The following is a 19405-nucleotide window of genomic DNA, read 5'->3' on the forward strand; positions in this document are numbered from 1 at the left end:
CATGGACAGAGGAGCCTGGCAGGCTACTGTCCCTGAGGTTGCAAAGAGTCGGTCACAGTTGAGTGTCTAATATGATAGTAGACAATGCCAATGAATTTGAAATCTCCATGGAAATAGGGATAAAAATAAAATAAAATTTATCTGGCTAAGTGGAAATAAACAATGCTGGTGCCTGGGAAATAAGGGTCTGAGGTAGGTATGACTTTCCTTCTCTTGTGCTAGAATTTTATGCTGTTTGATAAAAACACCAAAACAGAGAAACTTCAAGATTCTAAATGCTATTATGCAGTAATTTGAAGTTGAGAATAAAGAAAAGCTACTTTGGAGAAACACTGACAAACGTCAACTTAAAAAGTTAATAATAAATATTTTGTAAAATAAAATGATAATTGTTTTTCAACTTCTAATATAAATGTTTTTTTAAATGATTATGATCCATTGAGAGAAAAGCCAGAGGCATGTGTAGCAGAAGCATAGCATATGTATGTGAAGAGGTAGCAGAATAAAAAGATTTTTAAAAATCAGTTACGGTTATATCAAAAAAGGTCTTTTATGACACATCATTTTAACGAATCAAACATACCACAAAATTTCTTAACCAAGATAAGAAATACAAGAGGAGCAACAGTGTATGGAAAGAAGTTATAATAATAAGTAGATTTAAACAAAATATGTGCCCACTATATTGCTGGAAGTATAGGCCTGCGGCTAAGTCAGCTTTTGCTATAATAATGCTTTTTAACAAACTGCCCCAAAACTCAATTTCAAAAACTCAGTGACTCAACGGCAACTGGAGGTCCCTCATCCCCTCCTTGTCTTTAGAGTGCATGCCTTGCTTGAGTTTCCTGATCTAGAGGTTACCCAAGGACACAGCCTTGAGATAGTACTGTGTTGCTGAGGCTATCTGGACAGTATACGTGACTTTAACCAGGGAAGTCCTCTCTACAAACTTTCAAGATTCAGGCAGAGTGGGGAGCCAGTGCAGAGATTCACTCATCTTGCAGCTGCCCAGGACAAGCCACATAGTGTAAGTGTCTTTGCTTCTTAAACCTGCCTACCTCCCTACCTGCAATGGTCTGCCTCTGTCTTTGGTCTTGCCCTGCCTTCCGTGTCCAGAGGGGCCAGGTTCAGATTACACCTGGGCAGCTCCTGCGGAGGTGGCAAACTAACAAACGGATGAAGAAAATGTTGTATATACAGAAAATATTCGGCCTTAAAAATGAAGGAAATTCTGCCATGTGCATCAATATGAATGAACTTGGAGGTCATTATACTAAATGAAATAAGCCAGTCACAGAAGGACAAATACTGCATGATTCCACTTATATGAAGAAATCTAAAATAGTCAAACAGAAATGGAGAGTAGAATGGTGGTTGCCAGGGCTTGGTGGGGAGGAAGAGTGAGGCACTGGTATTCAACAGGTATAATGTTTCAGTTACACAAGCTGAATAAGTTCTAGAGGTCTGCTGTAGAATGGTGTTCCACGCTAGCAGTATTGTATTGTACACTTGAAAATCTATCAGGAGGCTAGATCTTATGTTGAGGATTCTTACTACATTTTTTAAAGCTGAATAAAGACCAAAAAAAAAAAAAAAAAAGGTGATACTTAATATCTGAGTGAGAAGATTAGAAATTCCCCCGTGTTCAAAAATATATTATCCTCTGTTGCTCAATAATATAATAAATATAAAGGTGATTTGATGCATAGGGAGCCACTTACAATCTCTACAAAATTACTGCAAAATAACTTAATCATTAAAGTACCACACCAATTAACAAAACATGGATATAGGATATAGGTTTACCATTTCCTAAGCAATGCTAAAAATATAAGTTAAATTAAAATATCTTAATTTCATGTTTATATATTATGCTGTTGTTCAGTTGTTAAATCATTTCTGATTCTTTGCGACCCCATGGACTGCAGCATGCCAGGCTTCTCTGTCCTTCACTATCTCCTGGAGTTTGCTTCAGATTCATGTCCAAATAGTCCCAGCACCACATTGACAGTGGTGGCATCCAACCATCTCATCCTCTGCCGCCATCTTCTTTTGTCTTCAATCTTTCCCAGAATCAGGGTCTCTTCCAATGAGTTGGCTCTTCACAACAAGTGGTCAAATTATTGGGGCTTCAACTTCAGCATCAGTCCTTACAATGAATATTCAGAGTTAATTTCCTAGGAAACTAACTGGTTTGATTTCCTTACAGTCTAAAAGAGTCTTCTCCAGCACCACAATTCCAAGGCATCAGTTCTAGGGTGCTCAACATTTTTTATGGTTCAACTATCACATCCATATGTGATTACTGGAAAAACCATAGGTTTGACTATATGGACCTTGGTTGGCAAAGTGATGTCTTTGCTTTCTAATACACTGTCTAGGTTTGTCATAGCTTTATTATACAGTAAACAATAAGAATGTCTGCATAGAAATTAAAAGGGTTTGTAAAAAAGGATGTTAAAAGAGAAAGGGTAAGAGTTTGAAAGTTGGCAGTACCCTTCCAAGATTCTTCTAGAGGGGAGGGTAAGCTGGCCCATAATTGGTATTTTTATTTCCCTTCTCATATCTATGCATAACTTTTCATAACCTGGGCCATTTAACTATATAACCAATAATGAAATTATTCTCATCTAACTTTAACCAAATCACTCTTAGATGATCATCTGGTTTCATATGCACAGTAGTCTACTGGAAGATAATGAACTGGAAAGAAAATACGAGTTAGTTTGGTTTATTTTTCTCATAAACTAATAAATTTGCATGTTGTTTTCATGTTGGATGCTTCTGAATCTGGCTAATGTGACTTTAACACTGACCTGCCCACTCACTAGGAGATGATGAAAATAAGCCCTTGACAGTGAGTGGTTAATTTGCTCCCAGTTCACGCCTTCTTTTATAACTCTCTTGCCTCACCTATGACCCTTCACATTTCTGTTGAAATATATTTTGTAATTTCTGAGGTGCACCGAAGGCTCAGTCTTGACTAAAATTGTGAACATACCTATTTCCTGCAGGGCTCAGAAATCTGGTTACATGAGCAAAGAAAACACATGAGAGTACTGATTCATGGTCCGGGTTTTGTAATCAGCCGCCATGAAAAAATATGGAGGTTGAAGCTGTTGTTAAGTGAGACAACAAAGTGTCTCACCAGGATGCACAGCTAGGAAGAAACTGACCAGGAGGTTTATAAACGGGAAGAATAAGAATAGGTCTAATCGATATGAAAAACAAGTGTCATGGTAGTAAGAGAACTAGACAGTCAACAGATTAAGAAGCTCTAACTGGAGAATGCAGTGTGGTCTAGACTTCTTTTGACTAGGTAGCTGAGAGTAGACACAAGCTCATCTATCTCCTTCTTGCCACTAATGTTCATTTCTGTCTCTGTCTGTATATGTCTGGGGCTTCCTGGCTACCAAAAACTGCAACTGTGCAATATATAAGCCAGGGATAAATTACCTTTAATTTGTATGATACTTCATTGTGTCCTTATATTACGAAGTTATTGTTACATATTATTCAAAAGAATAACATGCATGTAAAATTAAGCTTCTGTGATATACAAACCATGTATTAGCATATGTCATCATGATCTCAGGTGGCCTCGGCCGGCAATGTCTTGGAGCAAGGCTTTGGTTCCCAGGATATTGTGGCTGGGTCACAGCAGTGAAAGCACCAGATCCTAGCCACTGGACCAACGGTCAATGACAAGGGCCCTGGCCCTTCAGCTTTGCAGAAAAGAAATCCCACACAGATGGAAAGTACTGAAGTAAGTAAAGTATTTATTAAGAGGAATAAGAGTATACTGGAAATCAATTCTGAACATTCATTGGATGAATTGGATGATGCTGAAATTGAAGCTTCAATACTTTGGCCACATGATGTGAAGAACCGACTCATTGGAAAAGATCCTGAGGCTGGGAAAAATTTAGGGCAGGAAGAGAAGGGGATGACAGAGGGTGAGACGATTGGATGGCATCACCGACTCAATGGACATGAGTTTGAGCAAACTCTGGGAGATAGTGAAGGACAGGGAAGCCTGGCGTGCTGCAGTCCATGGGGTCACAGAGACGGACACAAATTATCAACTGAACAATATAAACAATGCGTGGAAAGACAAAGGGCAGACTCAGGGAGAGAGAGGCGCTGAGTCACACCCTCATGGCAGTTTGGATTACTTTTATGGGACATTTCTTCCGGGTTTCCTTTGGCCAGTCATTTTGATTTGTCTGGTTCACTGTCCATATTTGGTATAGATCAGGATCCTCCCACGTGTGGGCATGCATCTCTAAGGCCCAGGCTCATCCCTCAACTGTCCTGCTATTCTTGTCTTGAAGTTTCAGTCCATAGGGAATGAATCTTCAATTGCTTTACCCTTGGGGTGGGGGTGGCCCATCTGCCTCCTCCCTCAATTGTAGTCCCAGGATACCCCAGCAGAAAGAAATCAACTGGAGATCTAGTTGAATGACTGAAGCTTGTGATGGCAATATCACATTATGCTCCTCACGTTGTGCGGAAAAAGCTAAGGCATAGAGAAATATGGTCATAAGATGTGAGGTTGAGAAAGTAAGAGAAAGTAAACTAGTAATCTCATTTAGTCAAAGATTTAGTGATAAATGTTGATATACAGAAGCTGTACTTTGCCAAAGATGTCTCACTGGAAATAATAGTTTAATCTGCATTCAACAAGCCCAGTTATTCTCCATCTATGAAATTACACTGGTCTTAAGGATTAGTTTAAATGCCACTCCAGTAAAAGCTTTCCCAGATCTATCAGGGTTCATATTTCCTTATGAATACAGCAGTGGAACTCGAATTTACATTTTGCCTTGTTCCTTGTATTAAAGTTAGTTAATTGCAAGATCTGACCCAAATCAGATTGTAACATTGAGACAAATATACCTATTTTTACAAACACTATGTAGGGTTCTGCATATTTTAGGTTGAGTCATGTGAAATATCTTTTATTCAATGATTTTTCAACCTTACAAAAATGCAAACTTTAAATGGTTCCATGATAAGAGGAATAAGAATTTTATGTGTCAAATTCTAGAAATTACAGATTTTTTTTTTAAACTGTATCTAAAAGCTCAAATATCTAATTACATTTTTTCTAAATAATGAAAGCTTCTAATAGTGGCAATATAAAAAATAAACTTTAAATTTCTTCCTCAATATTTTCTACTGCTGCTGCTCAGTCACTTCAGGCGTGTCCGACTCTGTGTGACCCCATGGATGGCAGCCCACCAGCCTCCGCCATCCCTGGGATTCTCCAGGCAAGAACACTGGAGTGGGTTGCCATTTCCTTCTCTAATGCATGAAAGTGAAAAGTGAAAGTGAAGTCGCTCAGTCGTGTCCGACTCTGTGTGACCCCATAGACTGCAGCCTACCAGGCTCCTCTGTCCGTGGGATTTTCCAGGCAAGAGTTCTGGAGTGGTTCTTGCCTTCTCCGAATACTTTCTACTAGAATGTCACAAAATATTTTTGTTATCTGCTTTAATAATCAGATTTTAAAATAAATGCATTCCTTAGGTTAGCAAATATATGCAAATTTAAGCTTATTTTGCTCACAAATATGAGTTTAATTTTGTAAACTTAAGTATTTGGGAAGCTAGATAGACAGAGAGATAAACTGATACAGATATGTACCTGATACCTAAATGCTATAAACAAGCAAAGAGCATTGTAAAATAGTCTGCTATTAAGATCACAGTGAAATCCTTAGACCAGGAATTCATTTACATTTGTAGATTTATAAAGAAATTCAGCACTTCCAGCTTTCTCCTTCTTGACATATCTCATGATTTCCCATTTACAATATTATATATAAAGAGATTGCTTCTCTCATAAATGAGTTAATGTCATATATTTTAACATAAAGTACACAAATTCCAAAGATCTAGATAAGCTGACAAACTGGAATAATTCAAAATAAACCCGAAAAAGGAGCATTCATTAGAAAATCAGTAACTTCACTCACCATTTAAAATTGCGAGTTTTAATAAAATTGTTTTTGGTAGTATGTCTCAGAAGATCTTTTCTGCAAAGCCAGATGAGAATAAGTAAACAGATAGTTTATAAGGAAACATTTAGCCTTTGTTTACAAAAGATCTCAAAGTGTATTTAAGTTTTGCCCACCTGGGTTGCTAAGAAACTGAATTAATTTTCTAAAGGACTCAAGTCAGATTAGGAAAAAAAGTGAAAGTAGGACCTTTCATGTTCCCTAAAACCTAGCAACAAGGCAATAACTCCTGAGCTCTTTTTGGAAATGTTAGAAAATCAATATATTACAAAATTCAAAACTTAGTAAACATCAAGAGAGAAAATAATCCCACTCTAGAGCAGCTTTACTAAATAATGTCTCGACAATTCACTTTTTGTATTTGTTTAGTAATCTTTTTGTAAGTCAACATGAGTTTAACATTTAATATACACACAATTTGAAAAGCAGGTTCAACTCTTTTATTACCTTGGGTTTAAGGATGTTTGAGTTAATTTCCTCAATGTTCATTTTATAAGGCAAGTGAGGATGACAAGTTGTTCTTCCATAATTTACAGCTTAACCTAATGATTTCTGCAAAATAAATTATGGAGAAAGCTTTCTGTTTTCAGTGGTCAAATTCTACACTCAGTGATCTCTTGGTGAGATTAAAAAAAAAAAAAAATCTCATAGAAAATTTCAAATGTGTACCAAAATAGACAGAATTGCATAATGAATCTTCATGTTACCATCACCTGGCTAAAAAATTGATCAACTTATAGCCCAAATTGCTTTAAACATCCTCCGACTTATCTCCTTCTCTTATTATTATTTTGATGCATCATATCACCTTATCAAGCTTCCTTGGCGGCTCAGGGGTAAAGAATTCTCCTGTCAATTCAGGAGACATGGGTTTGACCCCTGGGTCAGGAAGATCTCCTGGAGAAGGAAACAGCAACCCACTCCAGTATTCTTGACTGGGAAGTCCCTTGGATGGAGGAGCCTGGCTATCGGGCCATGGAGTCAGCAAAGAGTTGGATGCTACTTAGCGACTATACAACAACAAAACAATCAACTTATCAGTAATTATTTTAGAAAGTTTCCACTAAAAGAGAAAACACTTAAAAAAAAAAAAAAAGCATAAACATAGCACCACTATGAAATCTAGAAAAAGAACATCAATTCATTGATACTAATACCTAGGCAAAATTCAGGTTTCTAATTATCCCACAAAAGTCATAAATATTTTTGGTTTTACTTTCTCTTTACAATTTGTTTGTGATTTGGGCTGGTTATTTACCCTCATTTGGTTCAAAAAATTCCTGTGACCTGAGCATTTAGCTTCTCTTTTTCTCATATTTTTCTAATGAAGTTAGAGCATCTCCACACACTCCAGTACTCTTGCCTGGATAACCCCATGGACAGAGGATCTTGGCAGGCTATGGTCCATAGGGTAGAAAAGAGTTGGACACAACTGAAGCAACTTAGCAGGCACGCGTGCATAAAACTGCCTGAACCAAGAGCCCTGATGTCTGGAGCCTTTTGACTATCTTATTATATCATCTGAAGTGAAAGTTCACCACTGGGGGGCAGTGAATTGCTTATATATAATTTTATCCCAGTTTATAAACTGAAACTCAAACATCAATTTACCTGCGCTGTTTTTCCCAGTATTCAATTTCAATTTTCAATATTTCAATATTCAATTTTCTTCCTTGGGGAAATGAGAGCAGAGTTTGGTTTACTCAATCTCTTACGGTTTTGGAATAAAATTAACCTATCTTTATGCTATCTAACATATCTCTCTCACTCTCTGCATAGGGAGGCATATGATTCTTTCTCAAAATAATATGTTCAAAGTGTCTTTTTATATTGGTTCATTACTATTGTTTAGGATGTGAAAATACACAGGGCATGGCCTTAGATTTCAAGAAAATTATGAATAATTCACTAGAAAAGATACAAAAACCTATAAGAATATATCTTAAGACTAAGTATTAAATGCCAAATGACCAGTCCTGACAGTTACTCCCCTGGGAAATTAATGAGGGGGCAGGTCCTTGAAGTAAGAACATCTCTGAAAATTTCTTTAGAGCAACAAAGATCTATTCTGATCTTTCACAACAGCAACGTTCTTAGTAAAAAGGAGAGGAAGGGAAGGTGGTTTAGATGGGTGGACACCATAAAAGCTACTATAATTCTCTTCTATGCTTTCACGAATGCTTTTCAAGAAGTTTCTCCTAGAGAAATATTGTTTTGTGGTTAAGTGACTGAAGTTATATATAGAACCATCCAAAAATCTTCTGTTATATAGATACTTTGAATGTATAATACATTTTTACTGCACATAAATATATATGGTATGTGAAAGGATCTGATGCTCAGCTTCCCTAAAATAAGGAAGGTAACCTATTGTGACAAAAATCTCCACATTCTGATTTTCATGTCTCCTGGTACTAAGTGCTCACTGAAAAAAAAAAAAAAAATAAGCGCAACCTGAAAGTTGAGAGTTAGATTTTATTCAGTGGGAATGTTAGGACTTGAGCCCAAGAGACAGTATCTCAGGTGACCCCAAGAGAGCTACCTCCTAGGAGGCAGCGGAGGAGCCAGGCTATATACAAGTTTGAAGCAAGGAGCAGGAAATCTGAATATTAAAAGATTACACTTAATTAAGAAAAATTAAATCTCTCACATGAAGAGATTTAGCAATCTTCAATGTATGAGAAGATGCAAGCATCCGGGCTTGCTGAAGTAATCTCTTTCATATGTATCCAGCTATCTGGGGCCAATCCTGCTTTCTTTGTTGTTCACATACTTGTTCCTTGTTTACCATAAGAGATGGCAAATGTGTCTGATGGCAGCCTCACACATCCCCCCAGCTCCTCAGCACTTACCAGAGAGGAAGTAGCTGATGGCTTCCAAACAGCTGGCTTTATTTCACCTGGGCTCAGAAATCTGCATTTGGAAAAGGCTTGTTTACTGGTAGAGCTTAGAGCACTTTAATTTTACATAAGGAATGTGCACATTTCTTAAAAAGCTACTTGAATAACATAATAACATATATTTATATTGATTCAAATAAATTAACTTAAAAAGTATTGTAATAATAATCTTATCACCTAGCTGGTAACTGTAATTCAAAATACTCCATAAATTAATACAAAAGTAAAATAGGTTTTCAATTATGTTCAGAATTTTTAAAAAAAGGAAAAAAAAAAACAATGGGAGTTTCTTGAGCAGAAGGAATAATATTAATGTATGCCATATGCAGCTAAATTGCTTTGTTTCTATTTTATGTCTTTTCTTTTTGAAAGGGGACAATTTCCACACTGAAAATAACAAAGAAAAATAGGAACAAACTGAAGCTTGAGTTACATGAAAAGACAATAAGCATAGTTATTTACATGAATTTGGATCAATAAAGTCATAGGGGTTACATTTCAGAACAGTTGGAACTGGCAGTAGGAAATGAGGTGGTACTCTTTGAATATTCGTCAAGAGGACAAAATTGTGTAACAGTTGTCAGGGGAGTGTGTAATTTCCTCAGTTCTGTCTCAGCACAGCAAAAATTTGAAACCATGGACCAGCTCAGTTTTATTTGGCAGACCAGTGTTATAGCTCAGTTTTATTTAGCAAGCAAGGAAAATACATGCTCGAGGGGTGAGGGTGGGCCAACCCAAAAGACAAACTCAATTTTGGCTCCTTTTTTTTTTTTTCTCCTCCCCTGAGCCTGCCGTATGTAAACTGGCTAGCCAGGAGGGCTGTGTGTTTCACCTGAGGTTCCCACTCCAGTCCTTGGATTTTCTTCTGTTCCATTTTTGTGGGCTTTTCCTTTCTTTGTCCTTCAGCCGCCACCATTTTGGGCTCCTTTTTCCTATTGTAACTACCTAACATTTCCCCCTCAAGATATGGGAGGCTCAATTCTTTGGGAATAGGGGCATCAAGGTCTGTCTACTTCCTGCTGAACTGGGATGGTGAGGGGCATTGGGCCTCCCCCTCTTGCTTGTCTCAAGCCTCAGAGTCCTTATAGCAATGTCCATTCAAGGATGAGTGATACTTTCCAGGGTTGGGTGTAGTTTTAAATATCCTTGTTGAACTGTACTACATGTTGTAGCTTGTTGACTTCGGCAGAGATGAAATGGGTTAGACAATTGATAATACAAGGAGCAATCATAAGCAGCATCAATATGAGGATAACAGGGATTAGTAGGGGCATTGATGAATGCAAGTTGCTCAGTCGTGTCCAACTCTTTGCAACCCCATGGACAGTAGAGTCCATGGAATTCTCCAGGCCAGAATACTGGAGTGGGTAGCCCTTCCCTTCTCCAGGGGATCTTCCCAACCCAGGGATCGACCCCAGGTCTCCCGCATTGCAGGCGAATTCTTTACCAGCTGAGCTACAAGGGAAGCTGAGTTAGGGGCATTGCTGCTGCTGCTAAGTCACTTCAGTCGTGTCCGACTCTGTGTGACCCCATAGACGGCAGCCCACCAGGCTCCACTGTCCCTGGGATTCTCCAGACAAGAACACTGGAGTGGCTTGCCATTTCCTTCTCCAATGCATGAAAGTGAAAAGTGAAAGTGAAGTCGCTCAGTCGTGTCCGACTCTTTGAGACCCCATAGATTGCAGCCTACCAGGCTCCTCAGCCCATGGGATTTTCCAGGCAAGAGTACTGGAATGGGTTGCTATTAGCCAACTCTAAATTCCCTCTCGCCAGGAGAAGGATTCCCCCAAAGGGAGATTGTAGTCACCCTGAGGACTCTCCAGCTCATTCTTTGAGATCCCATAGGATCTGAATGTTTTTCGTGAGACTTTTTAAATCTTAGCTGGAGGTATTTACCCAGAAGCAACACATCTCATCCAAGATTGCTCAGGTTCCTCCTTGTTCAGGGATCAGGAGATCTACCTCCTGCCTCTTTTGGAGTATAACCCCTACAAAGCTGTGTTGGCTCTTCAGAGCTATCCAGAGAAATCTTATCCCAGAACTTAATTTTGGTAGTGTTCATATGAATGACACTCATTTGTAGTTCTGAATGGGTATCTGAGATCTCCAGGGGCTCACAGGTGTACTGAGTGTCCTCTTCTGTTTTCTTCCACAGCTTGACTCGTGAGTAGTGAATCCAGGAGTCGTGTCCTGGCGCCTTGACTGCTGTGGGGGTAGAAAGTATTACAGGGTATGGGCCCTTCCATGTGGGCTGGAGTTGAGCCTTTGGGGACCCATCTTTCCAGACTTTAATTAGGACGTGAGTTCCTGGAGCATATAGTGGTGGCTCTTTATAATCTTTTGGATCCTGGTTGATGCCCCACAAACATATATGTTGTTGGAACTGCCCAATGGCCATGGTATAAGCAATACATGAACCGTGAACTCCCAGATGTTCAAGCTGTTTGTAGAAAAGGCAGAGGAACCAGACATCAAATTGCCAACATCCGCTGGATCATTGAAAAAGCAAGAGAGTTCCAGAAAAACATCTATTTTTGCTTTATTGACCATGCCAAAGCCTTTGACTGTGTGGATCACAATAAACTGTGGAAAATTCTGAAAGAGATGGGAATAACAGACTACCTGACCTGCCTCTATGAGAAACCTGTATGCAGGTCATGAAGCAACAGTTAGAACTGGACATGGATCAACAGACTGGTTCCAAATAGGCAGAGGAGTACGTCAAGGCTGTATATTGTCACCCTGCTTATTTAACTTACATGCAGAGTACATAATGAGAAACGCTGGGCTGGAAGTAGCACAAGCTGGAATTAAGATTGCCGGGAGAAAGATCAATAACCTCAGATATGCAGATGACACCACCCTTATGGCAGAAAGTGAAGAACTAAAGAGCCTCTTGATGAAAGTGAAAGAGGAGAGTGAAAAAACTGGCTTAAAGCTCAACATTCAGAAAACTAAGATCATGGCATCCGGTCCCATAACTTAATGGCAAATAGATGGGGAAACAGTGGAAACAGTGGCTGACTTTATTTTTCTGGGCTCCGAAATCACTGCAGATGGTGACTAGCAGCCATGAAATTAAAAGACACTTACTCCTTGGAAGGAAAGTTATGACCAAGCTAGACAGCATATTAAAAAGCAGAGATATTACTTTGCCAACAAAGGTCTGTCTAGTCAAAGCTATGGTTTTTCCAGTAGTCATGTATAATATGAGAGTTGGACTATAAAGAAAGCTGAGGGCCAAAAGAATTGATGCTTTTGAACTGTGGTGTTGGAGAAGACTCTTGAGAGTCCCTTGGACTGCAAGGAGATGCAACCAGCCAATCCTAAAGGCGATCAGTCCTGGGTGTTCATCGGAAGGACTGATGCTGAAGCTGAAACTCCAATACTTTGGCCACCTGATGCGAAGGGTTGACTCATTTGAAAAGACTGCAATGCTGGGAAAGATTGAGTGCAGGAGAAGGGGACGACAGAGGATGAGATGGTTGGATGGCATCACTGACTTGATGGACATGGGTTTGGATGGACTCCGGGAGTTGGTGATGGACGGGGAGGCCTGGCATGCTGTGGTTCATGGGGTTGCAAAGAGTCGGATTCTACTGAGTGACTGAACTGAACTGAACATAGTATAAGACGGGACAGTCTGAGCCTCTGGATCTAGGAAGAGGTCATTGAGATAAACAAAATGTCTCCCATATAGTATCTCATAAGGATTAAGACCAACCTGTTCCTTAGGGCAATATGGGTGGAGAGCTATTGGTTAAAGCCTCCTTTCATCTGAGGGAGGTCTTCTGGTTTATCATTTTTACCATTGATGTTAAGAATTGATTGGCTCTTTTTACTTTTCCTGAAGACTGAGGCCTCCAGGCACAATGGAGATAGTAAGTAATGCCCAATGCTTTAGAGATCACTTGGGTGACCTTAGAAGTAAATGGTGTCACATTGTCACTTTGTAATGACCTGGGCAGGCCAAACCTTGGAATGATTTCATGGAGCAGTTTTTTTACTACCTCCTCAGTCGTCTCAATCCAGGTGGGAAAGTCTCCAATCCATCCCGTGAATGGTCATGACTAGTAGGTATCTATACCCTTGAGAAACTAGCATCTGGGTGAAGTCCATCTGCCAGTCCTCTCCTGGGTAGGTTCCATGCTGTTGGATGGGCTGGGCCAGCTGGGGTCTTTGAGCTCCTTGGGGGTTGTTTAACTGGCAAGTGGGACAAGAGGACACCACGTGCCTTATTGTTATCTGGAGGCCTGTTCCTTTGAAGGATCTTTCTAGTAATCTATGGAGGGCCTTTTTTCCTAAATGAGTGGTGGCAGGTAAGGAGTTAAACAACTTCCACTGGAGGTTCCCAGGCAGAAAAAGGAGTCTCTCCTTTTGTAACCACCCATATTATCTCCTTGAAAGCCCTCACTCTCAGCTTTAAGAGCCTCACCTTCAGTATATGAAGCAGTTTCTGGCAAATTAGTCTGTGGAACTAAGGTGACAACCCCGATTAGGTCATGGTTCTGTAAGGCTGCTCTCTTAGCCACCTGATCAGCTGCTTGGTTCCCTCGTGCCACTTCCGGGCTCCCTTTTTGGTGTCCTTTATAGCAGGAGACTGAAACCTCAGCGGGCAGATGGACTACTTCCAAGAGCATTGTCTTCTCACCTCTTTCTGTCTCTTCTCACCTTCAGCCTCTTGCTGCCTTCCTTCACTCCCATTTCATATACTGGTGTCCTTTCGTCATCCTGCAGTGGCTGATAATTATTGTTTTACCACCTCATTAGCTGCTACCCTTCATAGCATTCTAGAATAATTGTTTACTCTCTTTTATGCCAATTAAAAATACTAACACTGTTCATCATTTGTAAACTCAAGTATAATTTACTTCTTTTCTCAAAGTACTGATAAAAAATTTTAGTTCTGTTAGTTAGAATTGGAAAAAGGAGTCCAAAATGGTGGGGTTAGAAGACAAAGAAAGGGAAAAGCCCGCAGAAAGGTAACAAAGGAAAAATCTATGGACCAGAGTGAGAACCTCAGGTGAAATGAACACCCCCAATTCCAGGCTAGACCTAATTTGCTTGGGGCAGGCTCAGAGGGGAGGAGACAAAACATATAAAAAGAGCAAGCCAAGACTGGTTGGCTCCTCTCCTTTGCAGTTGGCCTGCCCTCATGCCTCAAGGGTGTACTATTCTTTGTTTATCGAATAAAACTCTGAGCTATAATCAAGATGTTACACTGGTCCGCTATTTCAAATCTTCATTGCAGCAAGACAAAACCAAGGAAATTACACACTCTTCCAACAGTTCTGTTTGTCCAATTTCAAAACAGTACAAAATGTACTTAAGGATAATAATCTACAGGCTTCCAGTTCAAGATGGTGGAGTAGAAGAACGTGCGCTCATCTCCTCCTGCAAGAGCACCAAAACCGTAACTAGCTGTTGAACAACTATCGACAGGAGGACTTCGGAACCTACCAAAAAAGATACCCCATGTCCAGAGACAAAGAAGAAGCTGCAGCCAGATGGTAGGAGAGGTACAATCACAATAAAATCAAATCCCATACCTGCTGAGTGGGTGACCCACAACCTGGAGAACATTAATACAAAAGAAGTTCTCCCACTGTTGTGAAGTTTCAAAACCCCACATCAGGCTTCCCAGCCTGGGGATCCAACAAAGGAACTGGGAATTCCCAGGAAATCTGACCTTGAGGGCCAGTGGGATTTGATTACCAGACTTTCACAGGACTGGGGGAAACAGAGACTCCAGTCTTGGAGAGCACAAAGAAAATTTTGTGCATACCAAGACAGAGGAAAGGAGCAGTTATTCCACAGGAAACTGAACCAAAGCTGCCAGTGTTGGAGGGTCTCCTGTGGAGGTGTGAGTCAGCAGGGGCTCACTGCAGGGATAGGTGGACTGGCGGCAGCTGTCTGAGAAGGTCCCCTTTGGTGTTAACCCTCTTGGAGGTCACCATTAACCTGAGCATAGAGCCATAGACTTAATTTATGACTGAAATTATTATAGAAGCTTTAACACACTACAGTGCAAGTGTTGGAACACTGATAGAGCTATAGAAAACTTAATGTACATTTAAAAAGCAAAACTAGGGAATTCTCCAGTGGTCCAGTGGTTAGAATTCAGTGCTTTTGCTGCTAAGGGCACAGGTTCAATCCCTCATTGGGGAATTAAGATAATGCAAGCCACACAGTGCAACAACAACAACAAAAAAAATTAATAATGATAATAAGCAAAACAAAAATCTATCAGTGATTTTAAGATGATTTAAAGAAAAATATTTGATCATTTTATTTCTGTGAAACTAGGTATTGAAAAAACTATAATGGACCATAATGGGGAAGCAAGATTTTTTTTTAAAGGGATGTAAGGATAGACTTAGCAAGTTTTTAAATTATGTAGCAAAACATGTTGCAAAAACTAAGGGCCTCTGAAAATGCAAACTTAAACTTGAAAGAATCACAGCAGAGCCCTAGAAAAAAATTGCAAAGTTGATATGATATACCTTTATTTCCTGCCCTTTTTCTCATTCCATCCCTTACTGGCTCTCAAATGAGATTCATTCCATCCAAGTCAAGCAACCAGAGAGTTCAATTTTTAGAACTTACCCCCTTATTGAAACTGACCTTCTCTCTTTACTCCATGATCAGAGGTCAAGTAACTAACACAATTAATTCATGCTATTATCAGAGTTCTCCCTTCTGATAGCAAATCAATGTTTCGTGTTACTATTACTATGAGTAACATAGTCATAACCCCAATTTAAAAAAACAAAAAACACCAAAAAAACACTGGATGCATCCTTCATCCTGAAATTACTTTTGCATAACTTATTGGTAATTTCCCTATCTAACCTTTAGTAAAAATTAGGAAGCTTGCTTAATAAAAGGAAAGCAGTTCTTAATAAAATTTTGTAATTCTTATTCTTTTAGGAGATTGAATAGATATGTGTGTGTATGTGAGGAGGAAGCTTTTAACTTTCAAAAGATTTACTATTTAAGCAGTGTCACACAGAAGAGGCACAAGATATCGGGGCTTAACTAGTGAAAGTGTTCTCTCTACTTAACTAATAGCTAAAACTAAAACTTTTTACTGATTAATTAAATATAAATTCTATAGTGTTAATCAGAGGAAGAGAGGGCTGTGACCACTAAGGGAGAAGCCAGAAGAAACAGAATAAATATCAATATCCTCAAATTCATGTTTTTGGTTTGAATCAGCTGTGACTTGCCCAAGAGATGGAAACATAAAAACCTCTGCACCTTTCAGTATCGGCTTATTTCCTGAATAGTGTATTTGTGGTTTTATACAGCAAAGACCTCACCCATCTATAATAAGAAGTCTTGGATACAACATTATCTAGAACATATTGTGAAGAAAAGCCAAACTTTTATTTGCAGATTTCAAACTTCCACTCCCAGTGACATGAAAAGTCTTTGTGGAATCTATGGGTACCCCTTGCCTTACCTAAGTCCTAAAAAAGTACTGTTCTGTATTTTTGCACTAAACATCTTTGCCTCAAACCATTTCAGCACACAACTAATTGGCCGTAAGGCTATTTCTCTGTAAAAGGTAAATAACTAGGTTGACAGTTACATTACACTAGAAAAGATAAAAGACACTTGCAAATATAAAAGTCTTCGAAAACCCTTAGGTGAGCTAATCCAAGCCAGATTGTTTACATTTTCACGAAATTTATCTGGAAACATGTAATTCTGTTTTTTGGTGGAAGAGGAGGATTTTGATTCTTCCTTTGCCTCCAACTTCTAATATTGTGTGATAAGTTTGGTAAAGCGGGAATTTGAGAATAAGCTATTGTATCTAAAGAACAGATTCATTAAAGATTTTGAGAACTATTGTGAATTGGTAGCTGTCTCTTTTATGCTTGGAATTGCTTGGTAAAGGTTTGAATTTGACATGACTGCTCACTGAAGGATTTGCAAAAATTGACATGTTATTACACTGAGGTTGGTGTTATCTAAGGAGAAAACTATGGTAGAGAAAGGATACACATAGAAGGTAGAGAATGATTGTCTCTAGTGAGAGAAGGAAAATAGATAGGGAGAGAGAGCTGACTCACAACCATGGAGCACTAGAGAAGGTTCCAGAAATTATGGATATTGGGCACTATGGAGCTGCCTTTGACTAGCCAGCGATGGCTTCTGTTTTTGGATTTCCATGATAGTATTTCTTCTTTATCATTCCACATGCATTCCATATGTTGCAACATTAGATAATCAAAATATAAATCAGTTCCTATGAACCAAAAGAATATAAATAAAAGGGTGAGTTAAAACTTGAATGTTTTGTAATGGATAATAGTACTATTTAAATGCCATTAAGTTTCTCCTAGAAAAGACTTTATTTTGACATGAATAGGCTCCAATCAATAGCACTGATATGCTGTGGTGCAATGAGTCACATAAAAAGTTGTATCAGAATTTCCTGGGGAGGTTTATTATGTATTTTGATTTTTTGGGTTCCATCTCCAGAGACTGTATTCAGCATGTCTTAAGATAAGCCTGGGAATATACAATTAAAAAATGCTTCCCAGGTGACTTTGATGTACAATTAACTGTAGGAAAAAAAAATATGAAAGTTAGATTTAGAAAGTGAGACTGAAGTCTAGATAATTCTACACCAATTCTATTGTATTTTCAAGTTAGATTTCCTCATCTTTAACATAGATAACAATATTCTCTATCAGGTTGCAAGGATCCCTGAAATAATATACACAAAAAAGACAATTGTGGAAGAGAAAATTAATTACTAACTACTAAAATCCCCCCTGCCTTTTTTACAGATTTTATGAAGTCTTAGAATGCTTGCAATGACACAGCCTCTTTCTAAAATATTCCCAGCCTGAAACCCATTCCAAGGGATTCCAAGCCCACAGCATCATCACAAAAGTTTCCCATGCCAACAGGCCCCATGCCAAGAGATTCCCATGCCAGATATTTTCAAGGCATTAGTACCAATCTGGTTACTCATGTATAAATATTATTAATAAGATTCTCCTCTTATGATTGTAAACTTCTATTTCACATTTTATGTGTTTTGTTTTGTTTGGGTGAGTTTTTTTCCCCCCTCAATAATATAAACATTGTTTTCAACTCTATAGTTCTCTTTGTTAATGGAGACAGGTTAATTATAGAAAAGTGATTAAAAACAAAGTTCAGTCGCTCAGTCGTGTCCGACTCTTGGCGACCCCATGAATTGCAGCACGCCAGGCCTCTCTGTCCATCACCAACTCCCAGAGCTTACTCAAACTCATGTCCATCGAGTCGGTGATGAAAGTTACAACCATACAATAAAATGTTATTAAGCTGTTAAAAATATGTAAAATTTCACACATATAATTTACATCAAAGGTAGCATTGAATATAAAGTATGCATATAGCAGGTACCTCATAATATAAAAAATTATGCTGTGCTGTGCTAAGTTGCTTCAGTCGTGTCCAACTCTTTGTGACCTATGGACTGTAGCCCACCAGACTCCTCTGTCCATGGGCTTCTCCAGGCAAGAATACTGGAGTGGGTTGCCTTGCCCTCCTCCAGGGTATTTTTCCCTACCTAGGGATCACACCCATGTCTCTTACATCTCCTGCATTGGTAGGAGGGTTCTTTACCACTAGCACCACCTACACATATATACTTACATATATCTATATGTCTATGTATTTCAAACCCCCAAAGAATGTATATGAAAATTTTACCTGTGATTGTATCAGGTTCACTTCTAATATTTCTGTATATTCCCAAATGTTTTGTTTTTTTTTTGACCGTGACACATGACTTGTAGGATCTTAGCTCCCTGGCCAGGGATCAGACTTGGGCCCTCAGCAGTGAATGCATGGAGTCCTAATCACCGGACTGACAGGAAATTCCTCTGCCTTTTCCATATTTTTATATTGTGTATTATTTTACAATTTAATAAACAATTACTAAAATTATTTTTTAAATAAAAGAAATAGATGAGCATAGTAGAGGATATAAATGGCCTACTGATTACACATCACTATGGAAATATATGCCACAATTCCCTGGGTAATTTAGACACTAGCATGAGTTTGGCCTTTGTCTCATGAAAGCATGAGACACTTTCAGTTTGGCCTAGGAGACCAGGGGGGTGTGATGCAAAAGTGTGTAGGTCTGTTTTATAATCTGAAGGGTAGGTTCCAGTTACACAGTTATCCAAAACTCAAGATGTAAACATAGTTAATAGTTTTCCCAGCAAAGAGTTTAGTACCACCTGACCTATAAAAGTGAGACTGCTACAGCCGTTTCCCTGCCACATAAGAGTCAAATGATATAAAAATGTAAGTTGGGGCACCTATGTATAGCTCACTCAGGCTGTTAGGAAACCAAATATGAGAGGAAATAGAAAACAAATAACTTGACCAAATAATAGAATACTTCAGACATTTATGAAATTTTTAAAAAATTATCTTTCTAGGACATAATGAAGAAAGGTCATAGGATGTCATA

The 19405-nt window shown here is 38.8% G+C and overlaps 1 protein-coding gene across 4 annotated transcripts in view; it reads right to left on the reverse strand.

The window, feature by feature from the left end:
- The window catches only part of C1H7orf78 (chromosome 1 C7orf78 homolog), a 62847-nt gene that overhangs the window by 7084 nt on the left and 36358 nt on the right, over positions 1–19405 (reverse strand). For 3 of the 4 annotated variants that reach the window (XM_070470936.1, XM_070470933.1, XM_070470925.1), the window contains 4 exons: positions 16998–17173; positions 8872–8932; positions 7631–7691; positions 5978–6037 (listed from right to left, as the gene is read on the reverse strand). In XM_070470936.1, the coding sequence (XP_070327037.1) occupies positions 5978–5980 (3 nt within the window). In that variant the 5' untranslated portion in view covers positions 5981–6037; positions 7631–7691; positions 8872–8932; positions 16998–17173. The remainder of the gene's footprint in view (positions 1–5977; positions 6038–7630; positions 7692–8871; positions 8933–16997; positions 17174–19405) is intronic. The other variant, XM_070470928.1, reaches the window with a different exon arrangement.

Source organism: Odocoileus virginianus, chromosome 1 (genome assembly GCF_023699985.2).
Source record: "Odocoileus virginianus isolate 20LAN1187 ecotype Illinois chromosome 1, Ovbor_1.2, whole genome shotgun sequence".
NCBI lineage: Eukaryota > Metazoa > Chordata > Mammalia > Artiodactyla > Cervidae > Odocoileus > Odocoileus virginianus.